The following is a 25417-nucleotide window of genomic DNA, read 5'->3' on the forward strand; positions in this document are numbered from 1 at the left end:
TTAGCTCTGCCACGGTGGTTACCTGGAGTTAGCGCAGACCCCAAAGGTTAAGGGCTCAGTCACACAACACTGCTCCTGCTTCAGACACCAGTCACGAGTAGTGGGTCCCCAGGTTACCCACACTTCCATCTGACTTGGCTACAAATCAGAGGTTCCTATGACCCCCTCCTCAGGTTTGATAATTTGCTATCTGGCTCACAGAACCCAGGGAAAGAGGTCACTTACTATTACTGATGTATTACAAAGGATATATTAACGGATACAAAGGAACAGCCAGATTAAGAGATACATAGGGTGAGGTCCAGAAGGGTCTCCATCACAGGAGCTTCTCTGTCTAGGGAGTCTGGGGTGCACTACCCTCCAGGCACGTGGATGTGTTCTTGTTCACCAACCCAGAAGCTCTCTGAACCCCTTGGGTTAGGGTTTTTATGGAGGCTTCATTATGTAGGAATGATTGATTAAATCATTGGCCATTAGTGATTAGCTCAACCTCTTTCCCCTCTCCCCTTCCCAGAGGTCAGGGGCTGGGGCTGAAAGTTCCAACCCTCTAATCACATGGTTGGTTCTCCTGGCAACCAGCCCCCATCCTTAGGGGCTTTCCAAAAGTCACCTCCTTAACATAACTCAGGTGTGGTGGAAAGGGGCTTGTTACAAATAACAAAAGATGCTCTTTTCACCTTTATTACTCCAGAGCTGTTTCAGGAGCTGGGGATAAAACCCAAGTATTACAACAAAAGATGCTGCTATGGCTCTTATACTTAGGAAATTACTGAAACTGGGTATGAGAGGTTAAAAAGTCTTCCCTGGGCTAGAAGAGAACAGAAACTTTGAGATAAGCTTTGCTAACTGCAGCTGTGCATATTCAGCATAATCAACTGTTGTTTAAAACTACCAGGTCTTTCTGTCCCTCCTTAGTATTTGAGTGAGCTGCCTTTCCCAGGAAGTCAAGGTCCAGACGTCAAGATTCAGCCTCACAAGGCCACCGCAGGCTGAAGATGAAAACTAACCAGAAAAGTCCAGACAGTCAAGGAAAAGAAATTCAGTCTTCAACGCCAAACAGGCTGGTGGGAAGATGCCAACCAGCAAGGCCACATGCTCTCCATCTCCTACCTAAAACCCCAACACACCCTCCCCCTCGCCTACCTAAAACCCCAGCAATCCTCCCCCTCCCCTACCTAAAACCCCAGCACATGCTCCCCCTCCCCTACCTAAAACCCCAGCCACTGCTACCCCTCCCCTACCTAAAACCCCAGCACATGCTCCCCCTCCCCTACCTAAAACTCCAGCCACTGCTACCCCTCCCCTACCTGAAACCCCAGATAAAAACCCCTACCTTTTTCCCTTCGAGGAGGTGGATCTGAGTTCTAACCCCCATCTTCTCATCTGGCTGCCTTTTGATAATAATAAACCCTCTTTCCTTGCCACAAGCCTGTCATTTCAGTTATTGGTCCTACTGTGCAGTGGGTAAAAGAAACTGTGTTTGTGTTTGGTAACATTACAAGGGTGTTGGGAGCTCTGGATGAAGACCAAAATATATATTTCTTATTATATCACAATATCACACAGGACAAATAAAGCCTTCAGTCTGACTACACTAGATGGCTCTTGAGGGCTGTAAACAGGAGAGTGACATGGCCCAGTGTATTTTACAGGGACATCCCATCTGGCCACCGTCAATTGTGCTGAAGGGAGAAAAGAGTGGAAGAGTTGAGTGGGAGGATGCGGTGTAGTCTAGAGATGGTGGGGGTCTGGACCAGGGGGATGGGGGAAAGTGGACATATTTTAGATGTATTTTGCAGGTACATTAGACAAGATTTAACGACAAATAAGAAGTGGGAGAAAAAGAAGAAACCATGGATGATGACCAAGTTTCTGGCTTGAGAAATAGGTTGAGGTTTAGCAGGGAGAACCAGGCACTTTATTTTAGTCACGTTGGCTAGAAATGCCTTTTAGACAGAGTAGAAATGTGAACTTTGCAGGCGGATTTGAGTCTGGACTGCTGAGTAGAGGTTTGGGCATAAGCTTAACCATGTGACAGCTGTCACCGTGGGACTGGGTGTAATCACCTAGCAGAGTGTAGCGGGAGGAATGGTTGCTGAAGGAGACTTGAGTGCCCATCATTTGAACCAGCAGAGGACACCTGGGAGTGGGCCAAAGGCAGGAGGAAAACTAGGGGAGGGGGTGTTTATGGAGGCCAGGAGAAGAAAAAGTGTCAAGAAGGTTGAGGTCAGTTGGGGCCAACGTAGCTGAAAGATCAGTAAAATGACAAACCTGCCTACTGTACCATGTTTATTGAATATAAGATGCCATCTATTATTAGAATCTCCACTATTTTATGTGCTACTAAGACAAAAATGCTAACATTTAGAAGGACTAGATATCATCAACCATAAGACATCTCAGTTTGGAGATGTTAGAAAATTGTTTTAAATGTGCATCTTAAGTTGAAATATGGTATTTGTGGTGATGTGGATATTGGTGGTGACCTTGATGAGCAGTTTCAGTGCAACGTGAGTACAATAAAGGGGAGGGAGGTAAGGAAGTAGACATTGTATATGTAGAAAACTCTTGAGAAGTTTGATTCTGAGGGGGAGCAGTGAAATGAGACAGCTGGCAACGTGGATAGGATCAAGGGAAGGCTTTTCCTTTGGTGTTTATTTTAGGATTGGACAATTAAAGTTTTTATTCATGAAACAGAGTTTATTCATGGATTAATCTGAAAGATAACTGTGAGTGAAAAAATAAGTTGCCAAAATACGTGAAATGATATATATAAAAATTTAAAATATACTGATACTGCATCCTGTTTATGTGTATGTATAAGCATGTATGTATGTTAAAGATAATATAAAATGTATGCTTGTGTATTCTTGTGTTTTTTTAAATAACAGGTTTATTGAGATATAATTTACATACCATATGATTTAAAATGTACAATTCAATGGTCTTAGCATATTCAGAGTTGTGCAACCATCATCACAATCAATTTTAGAACATTTTCATCACCCCCTCAAAAAACCCATACCCATTAACAGTCACTCCCCTTCCTTCCTCCACCTCCCACCACCAGCCCTAGGAAACCACAAATGTACTTTCTATCTCTATAGATTTGCCTATTCTGGACATTTCACATAAATGGAATCATACAATATGTGGTGTTTTATGATGGGCTTCTTTCACTTAGCATACTTTTTAAGGTTCATCTGTGTTGTAGTATGTGTCAGTACTTCACTTCTTTTTATTGTTTAATAACATTCCATTGTATGGATATGTAACATTTTATTTATCCACTCATCCAGTTGATGAGCATTTAGGCTGTTTCCACCTTTTGACTATTATGAATAATGCTGCTATAAATATTCCTGTAACAAGTTTTTGTGTGGACATATGTTTTCTGGTCTCTTAGATATGTACCTAGGAGTGGAATTGCTGGGTCATATGGCAACTTATGTTAAATCTTTCGAGGAACCACGAGACTGTTTTCCAAAGCAGCTGCACCATTTTGCATTCCCATTATCAGTGCATGAGGATTCTGATTTCTCCACATCCTGTATAACACATTATCTTTCTTTTTGATTTTAACCATCTTAGTGCATGTGAAGCGGCTTCTCATTGCGATTTATGTGTGTGTATTTGCGTGTGTGTGTGTGTGTGCGCGTGTGTGTGTATGTGTGTGTGAGGAAGAGTGACCCTGAGCTAACATCCCTTGCCAATCTTCCTCTTTTCACTGAGGAAGATTAGCCTTGAGTCAACATCTGTGCCCATCTTCCTCTACCTTGCATATGGGATGCTGCCACAGCATGGCCTGATGGGCAGTGCACAGGTCTGCTCCCAGGATCTGAACCACGAACCCCAGGTTGCAGAAGCGGAGCACACGAACTCAACCACTACTATACCCCTGGGCCGGCCCCCTCTCATTGTGATTTTGATTTGCATTTTCCTGATGGCTAATGAGGTTAAGCATCTTTTCATGTGCTTATTGGCCATTTGTGTATCTTCTTTGGAGAAAAGTCTATTCAGATTTTTGCCCATTTTTTAATTGAGTTGTCTTCTTATTGAGTTCTTTATATATTCAAGTCCTTTATCAGATTTATGGTTTCCAAATATTTTTTCCCATTCTGTGAGTTGTCTTCACTTCCTGGATGCTAATCCTTTGAAGCACAAAAGTTTTTAATTTTCTTGATCTCCAACTTATATATATTTTCTTTTGTTGCTTGTGCTTTTGGTATCATCTCAGAAACCATTGCCTAACCTGAGATCAAGACGATATACTCGCATGTTTTCTTCTAAACAGTTTTATAGTTTTAGCTCTTACATTTAGGTCTTTGATCCATTTGGAGTTGATTTTTGTATATGGTGTGAGGTAGGGGTCCAATTTCATTCTTTTGCATGTGGATATCCAGTTGTCCCAGCACCATTTGTTGAAGAGATTATTCTTTCCCCAATGAATTGGCTTGGCACTCTTGTCAAAAATCAATTGACCATAAATGTGAGGGTTTATTTCTGAACTCTCATTATTCCAAGGATATGACTACCCTTGTGTCAGTGCCAAATTTGTTTTTCTTTCTCAAGATGGTTTCAGATATTCTGGATTTCTTGAATTTCCATATGAATTTTAGAATCAGCTTGTCAGTTTCTGCAAAGAAACCAGCAGGAATTTTGATGAAGATTGTGTTGAATGTGAAGATCAATTTGGTGATTGCTACTTTAACAATTTTAAGTCTTCTGATCCATGAAAATGGAATGTCTTTCCACTTACTTAGGTCTTCCTTAATGTCTTTCAACAATGTTTGTGGTTTTCAGAGTAAGTTTTGTACTTATTTTACTAGATTTATTCCTAAGTATTTTATACTTCTCAATGGTGTTGTAAATGGAATTGTTTTCTTAATTTCATTGCAATTTGTATTAGTTTCCTATTGCTGCCTTAAAAAATTATTACAAACTTACTTGCTTAAAATAACACAAATTTATTATCTTACAGTTTTGGAGGTCAGAAGTCTGAAATGGGCCTCACTGAGCTAAAATTAAGGTGTCAGTAGGGCTGCACTCCTTCTCGAGGCTCTAGGGGAAAATTTATTTCCTCGCCTTTTCCAGCTTCTAGAGGTTGCCTGCATTCCTTGACTCATGGTCCCCTCCTCCATTTTCAAAGCTAGCAATTGCATCACTCTGAGCTCTGCTTCCATAGTCACATCTCCTCTGACTCTGACTCGCCTTCCTCTCTCTTTCAATTGTAAGGACACTTGTGATTACATTGGGCCCACCTGGATCCAGGATTCTCTCCCCTCTCATATCTTTAACTTAATCACATTTGCAAGGTCCCTTTTGTTATATAAGGTAACATATTCACAGGTTCTGGAGCTTAGGATAGGGACATCTTTGGGAGCAAGTGCACAGAAATACACTTGATTTTTGTATGTTGATCTTATATCCTGCAATCTTCCTGAATTCATTAATTAGCTCTAATCATTTTTTAGTGGATGAATCCTTAGGATTTTCTATATACAAGACTTGTGTCATCTACAAATGGAGATAGTTTTACTTCTTCCTTTCCAATCTGAATGCCTTTTATTTTATTTTCTTGCCTAATTGGCTAGAACCTCTAGTACAATATTAATTAGAAGTGGCAAGAATGGACATCCTTGTCTTGTTCCTGATTTGGGGGGAAAGCTTTCAGTGTTTCACCATTAAGCATGGTGTTAGCTGTGGGATTTTTGTAGATGCCCTTTATCAGGTTGAAGAAGTTTCCCTTCTATTCCTAGTTTCTTAAGTGTTTTCATCACGAAGCGGTGTTGAATTGTGTCAGATACTTTTTCTGCATCTATTGAGATGAGCATGTGGGTTTTGGCCTTTATTCTATCGATACGATGTATTACATTAATTGATTTTCAGATGTTAAATTAACATTGCATTTCTGGGATAAATCTCACTTGGTCATGCTGTAAAATTCTTTTTATATGTTGCTGGATTTGGTTTGCTGGTACTTTGTTGAGCATTTTTGCATCTATATTCACAAGAGATATTGGTCTGTAGTTTTTTTTTCTTACAACATCTGTATCTGGTTTTGGTATTACAGTAATGTTGGCCTTATGTAATGAGTTGGGAAGTGTTCCTTGCTCTTCTGTTTTTTGGAAGAGTTTGTGAAGAATTTGCTTTTGGTTCTTCTTTAAATGCCTGGTGTTCATTTTTATATAATTGTATATCTCAATCATTTCCTTTATGCCTTTTGTGTTTGGTTAATATATTTCCTATATTACTTCCCTTTATTTAAAATAGCTTTTTAAAATTATGTTTAGTTCTTCAGTCTAACTGGTATGATGATGTGAAGTATGGAATGAAATTTATATTTTCAAATATAATTGACACACCATTTATTGAGTATCCATTCCTAACTACTTTGAAAAGCTTCCTTTATCATAAATTTTCATGTGTACAGGGGTACATTTCTGACCTCTCTTTTATTTCATTGATTTATGCATCTATTCCAGATTCAATACCATACTATTTTAATTTCTATATTTTATACTGTGTTTTGATAAAAATTTCCTTGGCTTTTCTTGAACATGTTCTCTTCTGGACGAGTTTTTAAATCATCTTGTCAAATTCCATAAAATATTCCATTAGGATTTTTTGTTGGCATTGCATTGAATTTGTTGATTAAGCTGGGAAGAATTGACATTTTTACAATATTGAATCTTCCTATCCAAGGACAAGATACATTTTCCCCTTTGTTCTGGTATTATATGAAGCTTTAGAGTTTTCTTCATTTAGATCTTATACATCTAATTTGGTTTATTCCTGGCTTTAATAGTTGCTGTTGTGAATGGGATTTTTCTGATTGGTTATTGATGATACATACAAAAGTTATTGATGTCTGTATGTTATCTTTTATCCAGCAATCTTGCTGAACTCATTAGTTTTCAGTTAGTCTGTCAGTTGATTGTCTTGAATCTTCTACGTACACTTGCAAATAGTTTTACCAAGTTTTCCACAATATTTCAGATCCATTTCCTTTATCATGCCTTATTGCATTGTCTCTTACAGAATATTCAATATTTGTGGGGTAATGATTATTCTTTTCTTGTTTCTCATTTAGATGGGAATGCTTCTAATGTTTCTTCATTAAGTATGATGACTGCTGTAGGTTTCTGGGAGATATTCTTTATTGAATTAAGGAGGTTTCCTTCTACTTCCTGTTTGCTTCTAATGTTTTCATTCCTTTTAATAGGAGTAGATGCTAAGTTTCATTGCATGCCCTTTTTTGGCAGGTATTTCTTGAGAAATACTTTTTAAATTAATTCTCTTAATGCAGAGAACTAAATTAGTGGGTTTTTCTAATACTCAACCAATCTTGCATCCCTAGGATAAGCCCTACTTAATTATGATATATTAATATTTTTAATATATTGCTGCAATCAACCTGCTCATATTTTCTTATGAAAATTGCATTTGTGCTCAGTAAGATTGACTTAGGGTTTTTTCTATTTGTATTCTTCTTAGTTGTTTTGCTATCAGGGTTACACTAGCCTTATATAATGGATTGGGAAGCTTTCTAACTTTGCTCTGGAAGAGTTTTTATATTTAAGGTTTGATAGAATACACTCATTCCAAATGGGCCTTATGTCTTTTTAAGGGTAGATTTTTACTATCTTTTTATTTTCCCCATTGTTATTTTTTTGTTTAGCTCTTCTACGACTTGAATCAATTTCATTAATTTGTGTTTTATTTAAAAGTATTCATTTCAACAAAATTTTAAATTTTGTTAATAAATTATACGTCAAGTTTTGCTTATAATTTTAAAATCTTCTTATTTGTAGTTTTGTTCCCTTCTTAACTCATAATGGTATTTACTTATGTCATCTCTCTTTTATCTTGATACTAAAGGTTTGACTGCTTCATTCATCTCTTCAAATAACAGACTTTTAGCAATCAGTTCCACTGGGTTTTGTTGTTATTTTAACAACAATAGAAATTTATTGATTCATGTGTACATGTGCGTTTGTATGTGGTTTAAAGCTTCTTAAATTGAATGCTTAGTTCATTTACTGTTAATGTCATTTTTTCCCCTAATAAATGGATTTGCGGCTATAAAATCTCCTCTGTGAACTGTTGGCTGCATCCCATGTATTTTGATATACAACGTTCTCACACTGTCATTAATTTCTGAATAGACTAAAATTTATATTGTGATTTACTCTTTTTTTTTTTTTTTTAAGATTTTATTTATTTATTTTTTCCCCCGAAAGCCCCAGTAGATAGTTGTGTGTCATAGCTGTACATCCTTCTAGTTGCTGTATGTGGGACGTGGCCTCAGCATGGCCGGAGAAGCAGCGCGTCGGTGCGAGCCCGGGATCCGAACCCGGGTCGCCAGCAGTGGAGCGCGCTCACTTAACCACCAAGCCACGGGGCCGACCCTGTGATTTACTCTTTTAACCCAAGAGTTACTTAGAAGGGCATGCATTTGGGGCTGTGATTTCCTCCATCAATTAAATCTCATTTGCTTTTTATCTTTCAAGTGATTCTTCATCATTTTAGACACACCAGTTGATCCCATTTTGTTTTCTAGTGCTGTCTTGGACTTATGTGTGTGTATGTATCTTTCCTATCATTTCTAGAAGTGAAGGGCAGAAGGGGAAAGCAGGCACATGGACTCAGGGTACCAGCAGCAAGATCTCATCTCCCTCTTTTTTTTTTTTTTAAGGTGAGAGATTCTGGATCATGTTTGTATCTAATGAGAATGATCCAGAAGAGAGAGAGACTGATACTGTCAGAAAAGAGATACCCTCAAATGGAAGTCCTTGAAAAGGAGACAAATAATGCAATGATGAGCCCAAGTGGAGGCCTGTGATAAAGAAGGGATGCCTCCTTCATGGTAAGAGAGGAAAGAAGGAGACAGATGGTGGGTCTACATCCACGCTTGTTTTCTCTTTCTAGCCAGATATTCTCACCTTTAACAGTTGTTTTTCATAACATCTTCCTGGATTTTTCCTCTATTACTTGGTCCTTCCTAAAAAAAAAAAAAAAAAAGGTTACTCTAAAAACATAATGTTGACGAAGTTCAAACAGTTCGGAACAGCAGGACTATTAGCTTCCTTGTTCTGGACACTGTGTTCATTTTAAGTCCAAAACTGCTTTGCACTTTGTAGACATTACCTATCCGAGGGCTTTGCGTGTGAACTGTTATGAACTAGGTCTCCTCTAATTTGTACTTGCATAGAGAATAGCACCAAAAAACACAGTCAGCATGACTCAATTCAGTCATTCTCCGAGTCCTGTTAGTTCTGTCTCTGGAGTGTTTTCTCAGATCGAATGTGCCAGCCCCAGGTCCGACTTTCACCATCCACCCCTGGGACTGCTGCTGCAATCTCTCCACTGGCTGCTCTGCTCATTCTTCCTCCCTATTGCCCTCAGAATTGTCTGTCTAAAATACAGACCTAATCATGCCATGATTTCTATATAAGAAATGAATTTCTTGAGGATGAAGTCCAAACTTCTCATCATGACCCCTTTACTGCCAGGTCCTCACTACCTTTCTAGAACCCATAATGTCCATCAAATAAAATGGGCTGTGGAGTTTAAACTGACCACAGGCTAAACGAAATGATGTAGTTCTGTGAATAAAATAAGAACATCTTTACCTAAAAATTCTAATTCTATGATACTGCTTTTCATGATGTTCTTAGTCACTTCTTCCTTGTGTTTCATTTCCCCATTTTTAATAGAAGGGCTTACTATTTTGTACAGATTAACCAATAATTCATTAAGGTATTTAGCTAGTAAGTCATCTATCTTTCTAAGCTTGTCTTCTGCCCCCATCCTAATCATGAAACTCATCATCCCCCTAAATACGACATGCCATGTACTGTCATACTGTGCTACATTTTGCTCTTATTCTTTCCTTTGTCTGGGACCCATTTCCGCCCTATCCTCCTCCACCCCACCTCCTATTTCTCCTAAGTAATTAGCCCTGGAGAGTCCTTTGAGATCATATACAATGTCTAATAATACACCCCTGGATAGAGGGGTGAGGATATGGTTTTAAAAAGCAGATTCAATATAATAATTTACTTTAAAGAAGTGTTTTCCAAATATACTGTATATAAAGTAAAATTCCACAAAATTATGACTGCTGGAGATATTTAAATAGCAGTAATTCCAAAAGGGTCGGGACTTTTCTATGTTCCTTAAAGAGGCTGAGCTCCTTGCTAACTCAGAAATTACAGGTGTGCTTTTCTCTCTGCAACCAGACGTTCTCTCCCTGACCCAACCTCCTCTCTAATACCCATTCACCCGTCCAGGTGCCAGCTTAGATGTCGTTTCTTCAGGAAGGCAAGTGTAAGGCTTCGCTTCTACACTGTCTCATAGCCCCTTACACTGCTTAACAGACCTCACGACAATTGTAATTACGCGATCATATCTGCGTTGTGTTGCTTTTGAGTCTGTCTTCTCCACTGGACTAAACTATGAGGCCGGAGGTTGTGCCTGTTTTGTTCGCTACCATCGTGCTTGGCACATGGGTGAACTTTAGTTGACAAACGGGACACAGCACCTAACAAGAGTTAAGAAACACTGCCCTACTAACCCAAAGCCCTCATTTAACAGATGAGGCTCCCGGGCCCAGAAGTGAAAAGAGATTCGCTCAAGGTTTCCGAGCCAATTTGAAGTAAAGACGCTCACGGGACTGCCTGCCCCCAAGTCTGCTTCTTTGCTCCCTCGTGGCCCAGGCCTTCGCCTAGTCCTCTTACCTTGGCCCTCAGGCCACCCAGCTCAAGCGCCCCTCAGGAGCGTTTCCTGACCCCACTCCTCCCACGGCCCCCGTTCGACCTCTTGATGGACGGTTAGCCACGCTCTCCCCGTCGTCAGCGCCAGTGTCCTCTCCTCCGTCCTCTCACCAATCTCAGTGGATGCAGTGGACCACTCTGCGCCTCTGGGACGCGCAGGAGTGTTCCCAGTGTACGGGTGACCGGGTGGCTCCAGCGCTCTCCTCCGTCGCCGGGCCCCGGCAGGCGGCTGAGGTCCGGAGGCGCGAGGCGCGACGCTCCGGCCTCCAGGCGGTGTCCGTCGTGGCCCCGCCCGCTCCGGGCCTCCGGGGCGCCGATTGGCCGGCGGGACGCGGGGTTGTAACGGAGGGGCGTTTGCCCGCGCGCCCGCCTCCTCTCCGCGGGGGCGCGCCCGTGGCACGCGGCCGGGAGGGGCCGGGGTGAGTGACGGCCGCACGGGCCAATGGGGCGGGCGCGCGCCGCCGCCACCGCCCGCGCGGCCCCTGACGCCGGCCGAGGCGCCGCGCGCTGCGGCTGCGGGCGGCGACGGCTGTACCATGGGCCGGGTGCTGCGGCCCGCCCGGCTGCGGCCACTGCTGCCGTCGCCACTGCTGCTGCCGCTGCTGCTGCTGCTGCTGCTGCTGGCCGGGGGTGAGTGCGGCCGCGCGGGCGGGCGGCGGGGCCGGGCGGCGGCGCGGGGCGGGCCGCGGCGCTGGACAGCTCCCAGCGCCAACAAAGGGTCGGGGCGGGGCGCGGGAGCGCGGGCGGGCTGGGCGGCTGCGCGTCCCCACACGCGCGCTCACGGGGCGAGGGGGCGTGGGGCGGCCGCGTGTGCCCCGGTGTGAGCGGTCCCGTGCGCGTGAGCGCGACACACACGCACATACACACGAGAGTGAGCCAGGAGCGTGGCCGCGGCGCCTGCACACGCCCCTGGGGCCCTGCACTGGGGGCGTCGGGGAGGGCGGGGAGCGCGGGTGGGAGAGGGAGCGACCTGCCCTCCAACCCCCGTGACAGCACACAGGGCTGGGGACACAGCATTTAAAGGTCTCGTGGCGCCACTACCTGAGCGTGGGGCGTCTGCGGCTGCCAGGGGGAAACTGCCAGAGAGTGTCTACACACGGCTGCGGCGACAGTGGGGGTGCGTGTATGTGTGTGGGGTGCTGCTGGACGGGGAGGGGACGGTGTCGTTGTGAATGCGTGTACTAGACTGTGCTGGGCAACTTTGTTAGGAGCTGATAAAAAGAGGTTTGGGAGCACCGGGAAGGTCTCTGTGACAGTGACACTGCTGGATAGCTCCTGCGCAGCTGACACGCGGGGAGGTGCATGAGAGACCCCTGAGATGTGGTTTCCATTCAGCAGCTACACAAGGGCATGGGGATGTTTCCGGGTGATGACACGCTTGGGGGTGGTGGGCAGATGTGAAATGGATGTGCTTGTGAGAAAGAAAGAGACAGACCTGCTGAACAGCTTCCGAGTGGCAGACACGAGATTTAGGTGTGTGCGTGGGGGTAGGCATGAGGTATGTGACAGCCTATGAGACAGGCCACCACCACAGAATAGGGGTAGGGAGAAGAGCTGTTTGCAAGGGTGGGTCAAATAAGGACACAGCTGAACAGCTTCTCCAGGCAGCCGGCATAGCGGAGGGGAGAGGATGGACGTGAGTACACATGTTAAGGTGTGATTGGTAATTGGTGTTGGTGGAGAGAGGTACTGGGATGAGTGTGTATGTGTGTGTATACATGTGGGCTTATCAGATAACCTTAAGTGACTCCACTTCCAGTGGACACCCAGGAGTATAACATGTGTGCATGTGTATGTAGGAGTGTACATGGGCCCCTGGCTACTAGGCACTTCCCAGGCAGTTAACCCACAAAGACATGGGCACATTGTGTGCATGTTTGTGAGTGAAGGAGAAACTTGTGAAGGGTCTCTACTTGAGAGGAGGAGCAGTCTTTGCTTGATGGTGGCACTGAGATGGGCCACTGCTGTGGGGTCCTAGTGACAGAATCCCAGGGAAAATGGCTGGGAGGGAAAAGGGGCCACTCGCTTCCATGCATGTCCCAGGAAGGCTCAGTTCAGTGAGGGTACATTTTCTCCACTGTCAATCCAGGGATGGATAAGGACCTAAGTGGTGTGCACAGAAAAAATGCTCCTCAGTGTTTGTCTCAGACACTCACACACACCTGCCTCTATTCTTGCGTGCCTTAAACCATCCTTGGGAGAAGGTGAGATTCCACAATTAAATTAAATGTTGATTAGTCTGCTGTTTCTTTGTGCGACAGCCACACCAGAACTGGCCAGCAGAATCTGTCAGGACCCATGCCCAGCCTGTAACTGCCTGTACCCCTCTGTGGCTAGCCGTGGATTAACATCAGCAGCTTCGCTCCCTCCGCTCTCTCTGCCTCCTCCTCCTCCCCTGTACAGGCTCCTCATGGTGCACATTATTACCCCTGAGCTTGGATGACATGTGCATGTGTAGCGCTGTGTCTCTTTCTCACACATCTTTGTATGGAAACCCTGCAAGGACCCTTCAGCATTGTTTCTCAGACACATACAGACATGCACACAAGTGTAAGTGTGTGTGTGGTAGTGTGACAGTGCTAGACAATTTCTGTTGTAGCTGACACTCACGGGTGTGGGGGCTGTGTGACAGATGCTGCTGGGCAGCTCCCGGATTGGTGTCTGGCAAGGGCTCAGGAGATCTGGACTTCAAAGCTGCTGATTAGGGGCAGGGTGGGGGTGTGACTGATGGTGGAAATCAGAAAAGGATGTTTGGATCAGGAGCAGATTGCAGGGAAGATAAAACATGGGGATTACTAGGGCCTTGTTTTTTTCACAACCCCCACCCCCCGAGATAAAAGCCTCCTTCGTTTGTGTGTTTTTCTGAGTTTGTTTGTGTCACATTTTCAATTCTTTTAGGCTGTTCCCCGAATCCTTTCCATGTGCCTTTTTTTTCTCTCCCTCTCTCTGTTGGGAGTGATGAAGTAAAATGAGGTGTTAGAGAAAAAAGGAAAATCAGTCACAAAGAGTGTAATTCTGATATTTTAAATCAGGTGGGGTCTCAATTAAGGCAGATTATTAAGTGCAAAAGTAATTATACACAGAATGGCTAGGTCTCAGCTACTATTTTGGTGGGCAAGATTGAAAATAAGTAGTCTCTCGTAATTACCTAAATAATTACCCATTGCCAAGGCTTTTGAAAATATCAAGGTCTATATAAAGAAAAAATAGTCATCAAAGGAAAAAATAACTTGAAGAAAATGGAACTGTTTACTGGAAAAGGAATGAAAAACCAGATTGCTTTGTTCACACGCAGCTTTTCAGCAAGGTTATCAAGATCTCTGTTAATTCCTATCAGACCGTTGGGAAAGGCAGACAAGGAGGGAGAGACTGTGGCTCCTCCGCTTGACAGGTGGAGGAGAGAGGTGCAGAGAACGGAGGAACTTGCCTGAGTTGTGGAAATGGCAGGGAATAGACCCAACGCCCTCCGCAGACCACTGCACAAAGAGCTTCACTGACTCAAAAGCATTTTATCCCCAGAGGTGGGAGATCAGTAGGACTGCTGGTCAGACTTTGCTCCCGAGGGCAGATGTGGTTTTCTCAAGACCCAGGTTGTTCTGGAGAGCCGGACTGAGGTGGAGATGGCGGTGGCTTCTCTCCCACTATGCCACAGTTCAGCTCTGAGACACAGCTCGAAGGTTTGGAAGAAGCAATACATGTTTGATCCTCCAATGGTTTTGTAGAGGGTAAAACCCCAAGAATTCTTAAAGAAACTCAGTTTGTACTTTTCTAAAAAGGCTGAAGTAGTGTCTTTCCCAGCATACCTGCTAGAGACTGGAGCATGTAGATAAAGCTCTTCACCTCATGGCCCTCTCACGATTGGCTGCTCAGGTGGCCTGAGAACCTGTAAAATTTTTGTTATTTAATTACTACAGACATTTCTCATCAATTGACTGTTTTTCTCCCGGAACTTCGTGAGCTTTTCCGGATTAGTTTCTCGTGTTTGGTTTGCGCAGCCCTGAGGGTGCCACTTCTGCAAAGTAGGGCTGTGATATCGGCTGGTATCTTATATAAAACTTATATTACGTTTCCCAAACAACAGTTGTTTCCCAGAGGGCAGAGGTTGTCTCCTGTTCATCTTTGTGTCTCCCAAGGAGGGCCTGGCGCAATATGTGGCACAGACTAGGAGCTCGGGGGGACCATATTCTTCTGTGTAACTGCAAATCTCCTGCAGATTTTACCTCCAGGAGGACGCTCAGCCTACCTAAAACCAAAGTTTGATTCTGGTAGGCGTCATATCTGACTGGCAGTACGTATATATGATTCTGAGTAACTTTTAAAAAATTGGAAAGTAACTATTAAATGAGTACAGTTTATATATGAAATATTTCTAAACATAGGATCCAGGCAGAAATATAAATAAAGGAGGTTCTTGGTGAACATGTAGGGAGCCACTTTACTGACTGAGGTCTTTTGCAAGAGAAGGAGCGATTCCTGCACTCTGAGCCACTGTATTGTTTAGGTTTGCCGTGGGGACCCTGAGCAGGGTGCTAGAAGAAAGGGGGTGTCTCTTAAGTCTTCAACTCTGGCTTCTTTCCTTGCTTCTTAAATCCCATGAAGTATTAGGCTATCTTGGATATTCTCTGCCTTTACGAATCCTTTGGGGAAGGGGTACCCAGCCCAGCAAGTAATAGGTTTCCAATCTTTCTTCATGGAGCATCTGCAAGACCTTTTTGTGAGGAGAAACCAGCTAATTACAACCAACGTAAATCTGCTTCCCTGGCGCCAGGTTCTCTCTACTAGAACATCCTTCTGTGTCTGATTTCAAGACCTGTTTATTCTCTTCTGCACACTTTTTACTTTGTGAAGCCCCTTTCACTCTACCCCAGAGTGCTTTCCTCACTACTAGACGTTCGTATTCGTGTCCGACTGGAGCATAGTGTGCAAAGACTCCGTCACCCTCTGGACAGTCACTCCATTTCTCATAGAACTCATTTCTGAGTCTGCAATGCCCCTGTTTTCTTCAGGGCCAGTCGCTGTGCTGGCACACGCCAAACCAATGGCCTGATACTTCATGAGGTGGTTGTAAGGATTAAAATTCATATAAAGCTTGCAAAGCGTTTAGCACATGGCACCAATAATGTTAGCTCTTATTTTTATTATAAACATCACTGAAGTTTTCATGAACTACTGTCAAGCCAGGTCACAGTGCACGGCATGGGTAGAGCAGGAAGTAACCCCTGAAGTTCCCTCTTTCCTGCTTCATCAAATGTTAGTCTTGGAAAAGAAAATTTGGAGGTCATTTCATCCACCTTCCTCATGTTTCAGATGAGGAGACTGAGACCCAGAGGCAACTTTCAGGAGGACATATAGCAAGTTGGTAATATTCGTGTAATTAAGTTAGTAAACTAAGTTGTGAAACCTGCAAATAGGGCTGTATTCCTATTCTTAGTGAATGGGAGTGGGAGGGAGGATAAAAAGATGCTGTTTAATTTGTTTCTGTTTATTTGTTTGAAATTAGGAGAGAGGGATCCAAGATTGTAAACAAACATGTTATTACCAACACTGGATGAGTTTGACCTGTGACCTCACGTGGTTTTTAAAGACTGTGTTTAGGATCCTGAATTGCTGAAATACAAATCATGTTCTTAATGCAGTTTTGGAAAATTTTCAGCCGAGGATAGAAGCCTGGGGAACAGTGTCTACACAAGGTCCTTAAAAGCAGGGAGCTCGTCTTTACTGCATTTGTGCCCCCAGCACCTAGCACAGTTGTGGTGAAGAATGAGTACTCAGTCGACGTTTCTGAGTGGGCAAATGCCCAGCGGATGCTGAGTTGGTCAATTCTCACTCTCTCCTGGCTGTCTCTCTCTGTCTCCCCTTTTCCCCTGCCACAGGCAGGGCAAAGCAGCTTGGCCTTTTTGAAATGAGAACGGCATCTCAGAATCCCCTTGCAGCCCCTCGGTGTTGAGAGCATCCCCTGAAGCCCCCACCCCCAACCCTGGGTTCTTTGTTGTTGGAGACACGTCTTAACTCTGTGCCGTTCTGTTCCCTCCAGCTTCTCCTAACCTTCTGGCTTTTGTGTCTGTGCAGGAGTGTCCCTGGGCACATGCACAGCTGGGTCTGATGAGCCTGGCCCAGAGGGCCTCACCTCCACCTCCCTACTGGACCTCCTGCTGCCCACTGGCCTGGAGCCGCTGGACTCGGAGGAGCCCAGTGAGGCCATGGGGCTGGGAGCTGGCCTGGGAGCCCCTGGCTCGGGCTTCTCCAGCGAAGAGAGCGAAGAGTCCCGCATTCTGCAGCCGCCACAGTACTTCTGGGAAGAGGAGGAGGAGCTAAATGACTCAAGTCTGGACCTGGGACCCACTGCAGGTAGCTCTTCTCACCTGAGAACCTGAGAGTATGTGCTGATTGCAGCTGGTGTTTCGAGTCACATCCTCCCCCCCTGCCACCCCCAGCTCTGACCCTGTGGCTGTCCATGCACAGCAGAGCCAAGTCTCCGGGACTCCCAGTGTCTGATTGGCTAAGGAGGCCCTTTTCTCTTTAATATTCACCCCTGTTTACTGAGTATTCTGTGCTCATATAATTCAGTATAATGCTGATAGCCTGTGAGATAAATAATATTATCCCCATTTTAAACATGAGAAAACTGAAGCTTAGAGAGGTTAAAGCATGCCTAAGGTCACACAGCTGTTCAGACATTCACTCATGATTCAAGCCTAGATCATTCCGAGGTCTAGGGTTTTATTTGGTTGGTTTTTCCCCTCCTGTGCTGTATTGTCTCTGTTGAAGGTTCCTGGAGGTCAGCAGATCCTGTGTCCCTCCTTAGGTCTCTCTGACCGCCGATCAAGGCATTCTAATTGCCCTTCCCTCAGTCATGCACCAGAGCTGGTTTCTGGGTCTCAGAGCATGCCTGACGAACATGTGTGGCCCAAAGCAAGCCTGAGGCTGACACTCAGCCAGAATGTGCAGAGCAGGGGCTGGTCACAGATGCGACAGAGTGTGCTCACGGTGCTTCTCACTACAGCAGCTGTGCACATGTTCTCCGCCAGCAGGAGCCCATCTGTAAATGTTAAGCTGTCAGATTGTATGTGTGCATGCACGCGCACACGGGAGTGGGGTGTTACAGAATTTAACCCTAATTTTTCTTTTTAAAATATATAATATTTTGTATTTATGTTCTGTAATTATAAAAATAATACATGAAAATTGTAGAAAATATGAAAAATACAAAAACAATACAAAGAAAAAAATAAAATCCACCCATGATCTCACAACTAAAAGATAATTACTGCTAATAGCTTGGGATACATCCCTGAGGTGACTTTTGTATGCAAAATTAGAATCATAGGGGACATAATGTTTTCACTTAAAATATTTCATAAATGTATTTCTACATCATTAAATATTCTTTTATAACCTGATTTTTAATGACTATGTAGTATTTCATCATGTGGATCATCATATGTATGAAACCAATTCCCTGTTATTGAATATTTAGGTTGTTTCCAGTTTTAATGCTGCTACAAATATCCTTATATATTTTTGCACTTTTTTGATTGTTTCCTTAGGATAAATTTCTAGAATGAAATTGCTAGGTCTGAAGATGTATCAATCAACATCCCACCCAGAAACAGAAGACACAATCAAATTAAGATAATCCAAGGAGGGTTTATTTATAGGGCATGAATTTACAAAGGTATGTGCAGGGGACAAGCGAACCACAGAGGAATCCAGGGCCAGCGGCAGCAGAGCACTCAGCACCCCTACACCCAGAGGGACACAGGGTGGGATGGATGAAAGGAACCTGCAGAGATAGAGTGGTGGAGAGCAGGTGGCCCTGACGAGAGCAGTGACCCGACAAGGGGGAAACCAGGAGAGTAAATCCCGTGCCTCCACTCCTCTCGTCTCCTGCCAGGGTCCCCACCATTCTCCCTTCCCCTGCCTCTGTCCAGGAGTCCTGTTAGGAAGCAGGGATGTGGCCTGTTGATGTAATTCACTGGGTTAGTCTCCCGAGAGGGCAGGGTAGAGAAAGGTGGAGAGTGGATATGGAGGGGGTGGAGCATGTCTGACACAAAGGATGTGAATCTTTCCACAGGCTTTTGTTAAATATTTCCAAATTAGCACCTAGAAGGGTTGTTCCAATTTGCACACCCACCAGAGGTGGGATGAATGCCAGTTTATGGACCCCTTCCCACCACTGGATTTTGTCATTTAGAAAACTTTGTCAATCTGATAGGCAAAATTATAATGGTCTTTGATTACTAGTAAATTTTAAGGTATATATGTACATATATATATATACACACACACACATTGATGAATCTGTCTATATACTGAATATATATATATTCTGACCATTTATAGTTCTTCTTTTTTATTTGAAGCAGAGTGTAATTAAGAGCAGCCTTTGGAGTCGGGCAGATTCCAGAGTCAGCTGTGGGGTTTTGGCGAGTAACAGCCTCAGTTTTCTCATGTAGGGAATAGTATCAGAGGGTTGTGAGGTTGAAACGCAATAATACATTTAAAGTGCCTAGCACAGTGTTGGTACATCATAAGGACTCTGTGAATATTAGCTGTTATTATTACTTTTCCATTTTTTTCTGTTGAGGCTTTAATTTTTTCTTAGCACTGTACAAATCTTCCTGTAAAAAGGATACCAACCTTTTCTCTGACATACAGAAAACCTTTTTCCGGTTTATCAATTACTTTTGTTTTTATTATAGTAATTTTTGACATACATAAATATATTTTTTATAAGCTTGGACAGTCTTTCCTTTGAAATGTTTCTGTGTTTTTCTTGCTTTATATTTAGAAAAGCCTTCCCTCCCTGAGATATATGCACCTTTATTTTTTCTATTCTTTTTCAGTTTAAATTTTTACATTTAAGTCCTTTTTCTAGCTGTAATTTATTTTGGTGTGTGGCGTGAGATAGGGATCTAATTGACTTCCCCTGTACAGATAACCTGTCGCTGTAGCAGCATCCATTGATGAATCTATCCTCTCACCACTGAAAAGAAATCCACTTTTACCTTGTGCCGGACAGTTATAGGTACTTGGGTCTTTCTCTGGGCTTTTCCTTTTGTTCAGACTCTAGAGACTCTAGTCTGACAAGCAGGCTACTCAGGGAGCCTCAGTCAGAAAGCAGCAGGTGTGGCCTGGGACCTCCTCAGGGTTACGGTGGGACGGCCCTCAGGCTTTGATAAACTCGGATTTGCTCCCTGCCTCACCCCATTCGTTTCATTTCCCCTTCTTTTTCTCTCATTTCATCTCTCTTCTCCCATTGGCTTCTCTAGGTCTCTTAATGATAAAAATAGCTGTCATTCATTGACTGCAATCTCCGTGATAGGCACTTTGCAGACGTTCTTCCTCCTCCTCACCTGGCCCCACAGCAGGCTCTGTTTCCTCACCTCTGCTATACATACCTGATCCACTGAGGCAGGGACATGAGTGTCCTACAAGGGGAGTGGCAAGAGGTACAGAGGAGGGGATGGAGGGAGAGCTGCTTCTGTCCAGGCTCCCTCCTTGCTCATCTTCTGACTGGTCTGCTTGCCCACAGCCCTTACTGTTCCTCAGGCCAGTCTCTTCTCCATGCACCGCCAAGGCGATTTGTGAAAAAATAGTACCCGCAGAATGAAGGCTAAAGGCCTTAGTGTTGCAGAAAATGCTCTCAACAGTCTGGGCCTAGCCTCTCCTCTGGCCTCACCTCCTTCCCTTCTCCAACATGCGTCATGTAATTAGCCTGTTCTTATCCCTCCTTGGCACACGTGGAGCTGATGCACAGGGAAGTTAAGTGCTTTGCGCAAGGTCACGCCTTGTATGGGATGGAGCTGGGTGGAGAATCAGTGTCTTCTTAGTAATAGTGGCTTGGCCAGTTCCCAAAGCTGTGATGCCCATACTCCTGTCCTGTCTGCTTGGGGTGCTCTTTTCCATCCCACCTGCCTACTGGACTTGTATTCATCCTTCAACACCTGGCTCAAAAGACATAGCCTCTGAGAGGGCTTTTTCAGCTCTACCCGGTGAGCAGGACCACTATGGATGGTCATTCTGCTGGTGCCCCGTCCAGGGGTGCCTCACTGAGCACGTGAGCTGGGGCTGAAGTCCAGTCTATGTTACTTGTCAGGCCGTGGGCTGGATGGAAGGAGCACATTTTTATAATTCATCTGCCCAGAGGGGACATCTCTGTGTGCTGACATTGGCCCTGAAGTTAAGCTAGTCATTCCTGCTTCTGTTTTCTCACAGCACCTTGATAATACGCTATTAGGACATGACAGAGACAGGTGTTCAGGGTGTTAGGCTGATTTGTATGGGGAGGCAGCCCAGAGAGGACAGTGTGTGCCACTCCCCACTGCCCTCTTCTGCTCCTGACCCTAAAATCAGAGACTTCCATCTACGAGTTCTCTGGAAGGAAGGAGGTCATCGCCTCTTGGGGTTTGCTCCTCAGATTGGAGGGGACCAAAGGAACCTTTAAAGGGCCCGCCTGGGTAAGGAGTCCATCCATAGTTCAGGGTGACATGCTAAGTGCCATCCTAACATGGCCACGGGGGACATGGATAGCTCCTTGCAGCAGTAGCAATGACTGCTGAGAGCCATGCTGCAGATGGGCCCAGTCTCAGATCAGGTACCCTTTCAGTAATTATGGTGTCTACCCATGTATTGGACACGAGACTGCCACGCACTGGGTTGGGTGTTTTAGTATATTATCTCATTTAATCTTCACAAAAACATTTAGGTATGTATTGTTATTCCCATTTGACCAGTGGACAAACTGAGGTTTGGGGAGGTTGGATAACAGCCCAGCTAATAAGTGTAGGAACCAGGATTCAAACCCAAGTTGTCATACTCCAAAGCCATGGCTCTCTTATGTGGCCTTTCAGCTAAATAACTTGACTAGAGACTAACAATAATGTCTAATGTTTTGTAGAGTACTTATCACCATTATTTCATAGAATTTCTCTTTGGTTAGCTCATTTGAACTTCACAACCACTCTGTGAGGTCATCAAGGCAGCAGTTATTGTCTTTGCTTCACAAATGATGAAACTGAGGCCAAGAGAGGTTAAGAGCTTTGACCAAGGTCACACAGCTTGTTTGTGGCAGAGCTGAGTCTAGAATTGGTGTCTCCTGAGCAGTGATGCCTCTGCACCTGGGTTCTTGCCATGGGAGCACGTGGATGCTATGTGTTAGAGAGGAAACCAGTACGTTTTATTGTTACTAGTACTTTGTTATACATCTCACTTCTGGTTTGTTGGGCCTAGAAGAACCAGAGATGGTGCCTTCCTTCTCCTTCTGTGGCAGTGACCCTCAGGGGTCTGATGGTAAGAACAGCTGGCGGAGTTTCTGCTTGCCCGGTGAGGAGTGGTGTGACCTTGAGTGGATTCCTTTTCTAACCGAGGCTTCAGTCTCCACCTGTAAGTGAGACCATGGGAATGATAGATAGAAGTCTTTTCCAGCTTTAAAATAATATGATTCTCTGACATTTCAGGTGAAAAGAGTGTTCTCAACAAAGTAGGGAAAAAGAAATGGAATGTAAATCGCCACTCCACCAGCTAGCATCAAGCCAACTTAAAGCCTGGTCAGTTAATTTATGCAAAATTGTTAATGATTAAGAATACTTTCCTGGGTTACCTGTTCATCCCAAGACCGTCCCTGTGGTCACTCTCCACCCCTTTCATTTTTCAGTCTCCTTAATAAAATTCTCCGCATGCATTTTTAATTTTCCTATTGAACAAGCTAATTAGTGTTCTACAAGAAAAGAGATAACTTTTTGGGTTTGGCAAGTTCTAAAAACCCAGCTCAAACAGTCTCACAGGCCTGTGTGAAAATAGGGCGTTTATTGGCTCAGTACCTGCAGGCACAGGGATAGGTTTCCAGCTCCAGGCCAGTGTGGTCCAGGTGTTGAAACGGCTTCAGAAGCTGCCTTGCTCCTCTGTGCTTTGCCTTCCCTCGTTGGCTTCATTCCTGGGCAGGCTGCTCCTGTGGGGCTGAGAGCCGCCAGTCACTCCAGTTAGGGTTGGGGTTAGGGCTCGTCCTTCTTTCACTTTGCGACGCCAGCAGAGAGAGAACTCTGCTGCCCCAGCACTTCTGGAAAAGTCTCAGCATGGAGGCTGGTTAGTCTGGTCTGGGTCATGAGCCCATCTTGGAACCAATGCTAAGGGCATGGGGATGGAATTCTCTGACTGGGCCAGACTGGGTCTGAAGCCAGGGCCAGGGCCCCACACTCCTGGACCAAGAAGGGGGAGGAGTTCCCCCCAAAGGAGAATTGAGGTGCCATTAACAGAAAGAGGGGAATGAAGTGATGGTTGGGTATTTGCACTTGAGTAAGGAAGATTCCTCAAGTGCTTGTATTTTATAAATTATTTTCACATGATGTTTTTTACCTCAAAGCAACCCAATGAAATCTGTAAAAGCAGGCATGATTAGTATCACTGTTTTATAGCTAAGGAAACTGGCTTAGAGAGGTTTAAAAGTGGCACTAAATTACGTAGATAATAAGTGGCGGAGCTAAATCTCAAATCTGAGTTTCTGCTTCCAGATCTGCTCCTTTTATAGAGAAGAGATTTGTAATGAAATCATCTGTTAGACTACTTTTATTACTATTGCCTGTAATGAATTTTCTAGAAACCAGATCATCAAAGCAGCTGTCTGCCGGGACCTGGACACGGCTTCTCTGCAGCAAATCGTTGCTGAGATCGTATCTGCTATAGAATGATTGGACCTTGTGGGTCACTGCTGGCACTTAGGCACGTTTACTAAGAGGAGGGCCAGCTGACAGAAGCACTTTCACTTAGACACCAAGAAAAAAAGCCGTGTGTTTTTATTTTAAGCTGGTAATAAATATAGGAAAATTAGAAAATGCAAACAAGTTAAAAGAAGATAAAAACCACTCATGATCCCATCACCCAGAGTTTGCGAATGTTAACATTTTGGCGTATATCTTTCTGGACGTTTTTCCCATATGGGAAATACATAAAATATGCTTTTATAAAAAATGTAATTATAGTGTACAGATCTTGCTGTTTCACTTACCAAACAGAGCTCTCCAGCCTCAGTTGTAAGGCTGAAGTAGTATCCCGAGTGTGGATGGGCTACCATTTCTTTAGTTGGCCCCCTGCTGTGTGGAAGCTGGATTGTGTCCAGTCTGTTACATGAACTGTGCTGTGATGGGAATCCTTAAAACCAAGTCTTTATGATCATCCTTAATTGTTTCCTTAGGGTGCATCTCTAGAAGTGAAATGTAGGTTCAAAATGTTTGTTTTTAAAGCTTTTCATTCATATTGCCCCCCACCCCCCAAATGTGGCCTGATTTCCACTCACATCAGCACAGATTGAGTTCCTGTTTTCTGCATTGATCCAACACCAGGTATTATCTTTAAATATATACATACATTGTCAAGTCGGTAGTCCAAGAAATTTATCATCTTGTTTAATTTACATTTCTTTGATGACTACTGAGATTGACTATTAAAAAGTCATTTTAAATTACACCAAAAGCTTCTTGCCTTGCACCTCTGTTTTATACAAATCTATTGTGAATTTTTTGAGTGTTTTTTTATTCACTCGCTTGAGTAACTGGCTTTACTGTTGCACTCAGGGGACAATTTTCTGTGATTTGACATTAACCTAAAGGGACATTTAAAGTGATCTTTCAAGGCCACTGGCCCTCATGCCTGTTTTAATTCCGTGTCTTAGACAGACGAATCAGTTCATTAATATTTCAGCTGATGCCGAAGGTCATCCATAAGACTATGGCTACCCTGGAAGGCAGAAAAAGTCCAGTGTGACCTTGATAGATTGGGAGAAGAGACCTACAAAACTGTGATGAAATATAAGAGGGAAAAAATGCAACGTGATTCAGGTAACAAAGGCCAGCACCACAGTGAGATTAAAAGAAAAAAAGAGCCTGGAGAATCCATGTTGTCGAGACCTGGAACTTCAAGGGGACCTCCAGCTGCCTCTGAGCCGCCGTATCAGTCACCTAGGGAGAAGGCAGCTTAAATGTTGTGATCAATTGAAATGATGTTGCAGGAGTCAAGACTCGGACTCTATATTTTGCTTCAGTTAGCCTCTAGTTAGTCTTGTTCAGTTTTCAGCAATTCATTCAGCAAATATTATTGTGTACCTACTCTTGATTTTGTAACCGCTCTTAAAAACTGTGGCGAATCCAGAGTTTTTGCAAGAGAAGAATAATGACAGTGGGGTTGAGAACAAGGAATAATTATGGTCGTTTAGCCCCAGAAAAAGAAGGCTAAATTGGGACAACTAAGAGAATATGAGGGTTTTTTTCCCAGAGGGAGCTGCTTTCCGGGTGCTCCTCACTTAGTTGATAAAACAGAAATGGGCTTCAGTTGTAACCAAACCATCACAATTGGGTTTAAGGAAATTAGGGAGGAAAAAAAAAGCCAACAACACAGAACTGCCTTTCTGAGGAGGCCAAGACATGCTCTTGAAAAGGATTGCCAGCCCATCCATCCTAGACTCACCAGTCACTTGCCAGAGGGCTGAGGCCATCAGATAACCACCTAGGTCCCTTCTATCTTAGGACCCTCAGCTCCTTGGAGTCCTGTTACAATAAGACCTGCCCGCAGGTATACCTACTGGGAGCTGGGTCCTGTGGAAAGCTCAAAGGAGTGTAAGACGTAGTGTGACTTTAAGAGATCGCCTT

General features: G+C 44.0%; 1 protein-coding gene across 2 annotated transcripts in view; it reads left to right on the forward strand.

The window, feature by feature from the left end:
- Positions 1 to 11270: 11270 nt before the first annotated feature.
- The window catches only part of PODXL2 (podocalyxin like 2), a 37746-nt gene continuing 23599 nt past the window's right edge, over positions 11271 to 25417 (forward strand). For both annotated transcript variants that reach the window (XM_087431627.1, XM_087431628.1), the window contains exons 1-2: positions 11271 to 11408; positions 16848 to 17126. In XM_087431627.1, coding sequence (XP_087287753.1) covers positions 11315 to 11408; positions 16848 to 17126 — 373 coding nt within the window. In that variant the 5' untranslated portion in view covers positions 11271 to 11314. The remainder of the gene's footprint in view (positions 11409 to 16847; positions 17127 to 25417) is intronic.

The sequence above is a fragment of the Ceratotherium simum genome, chromosome 5 (assembly GCF_057802395.1).
Source record: "Ceratotherium simum simum isolate JZ-2026a chromosome 5, ASM5780239v1, whole genome shotgun sequence".
Lineage (NCBI taxonomy): Eukaryota > Metazoa > Chordata > Mammalia > Perissodactyla > Rhinocerotidae > Ceratotherium > Ceratotherium simum.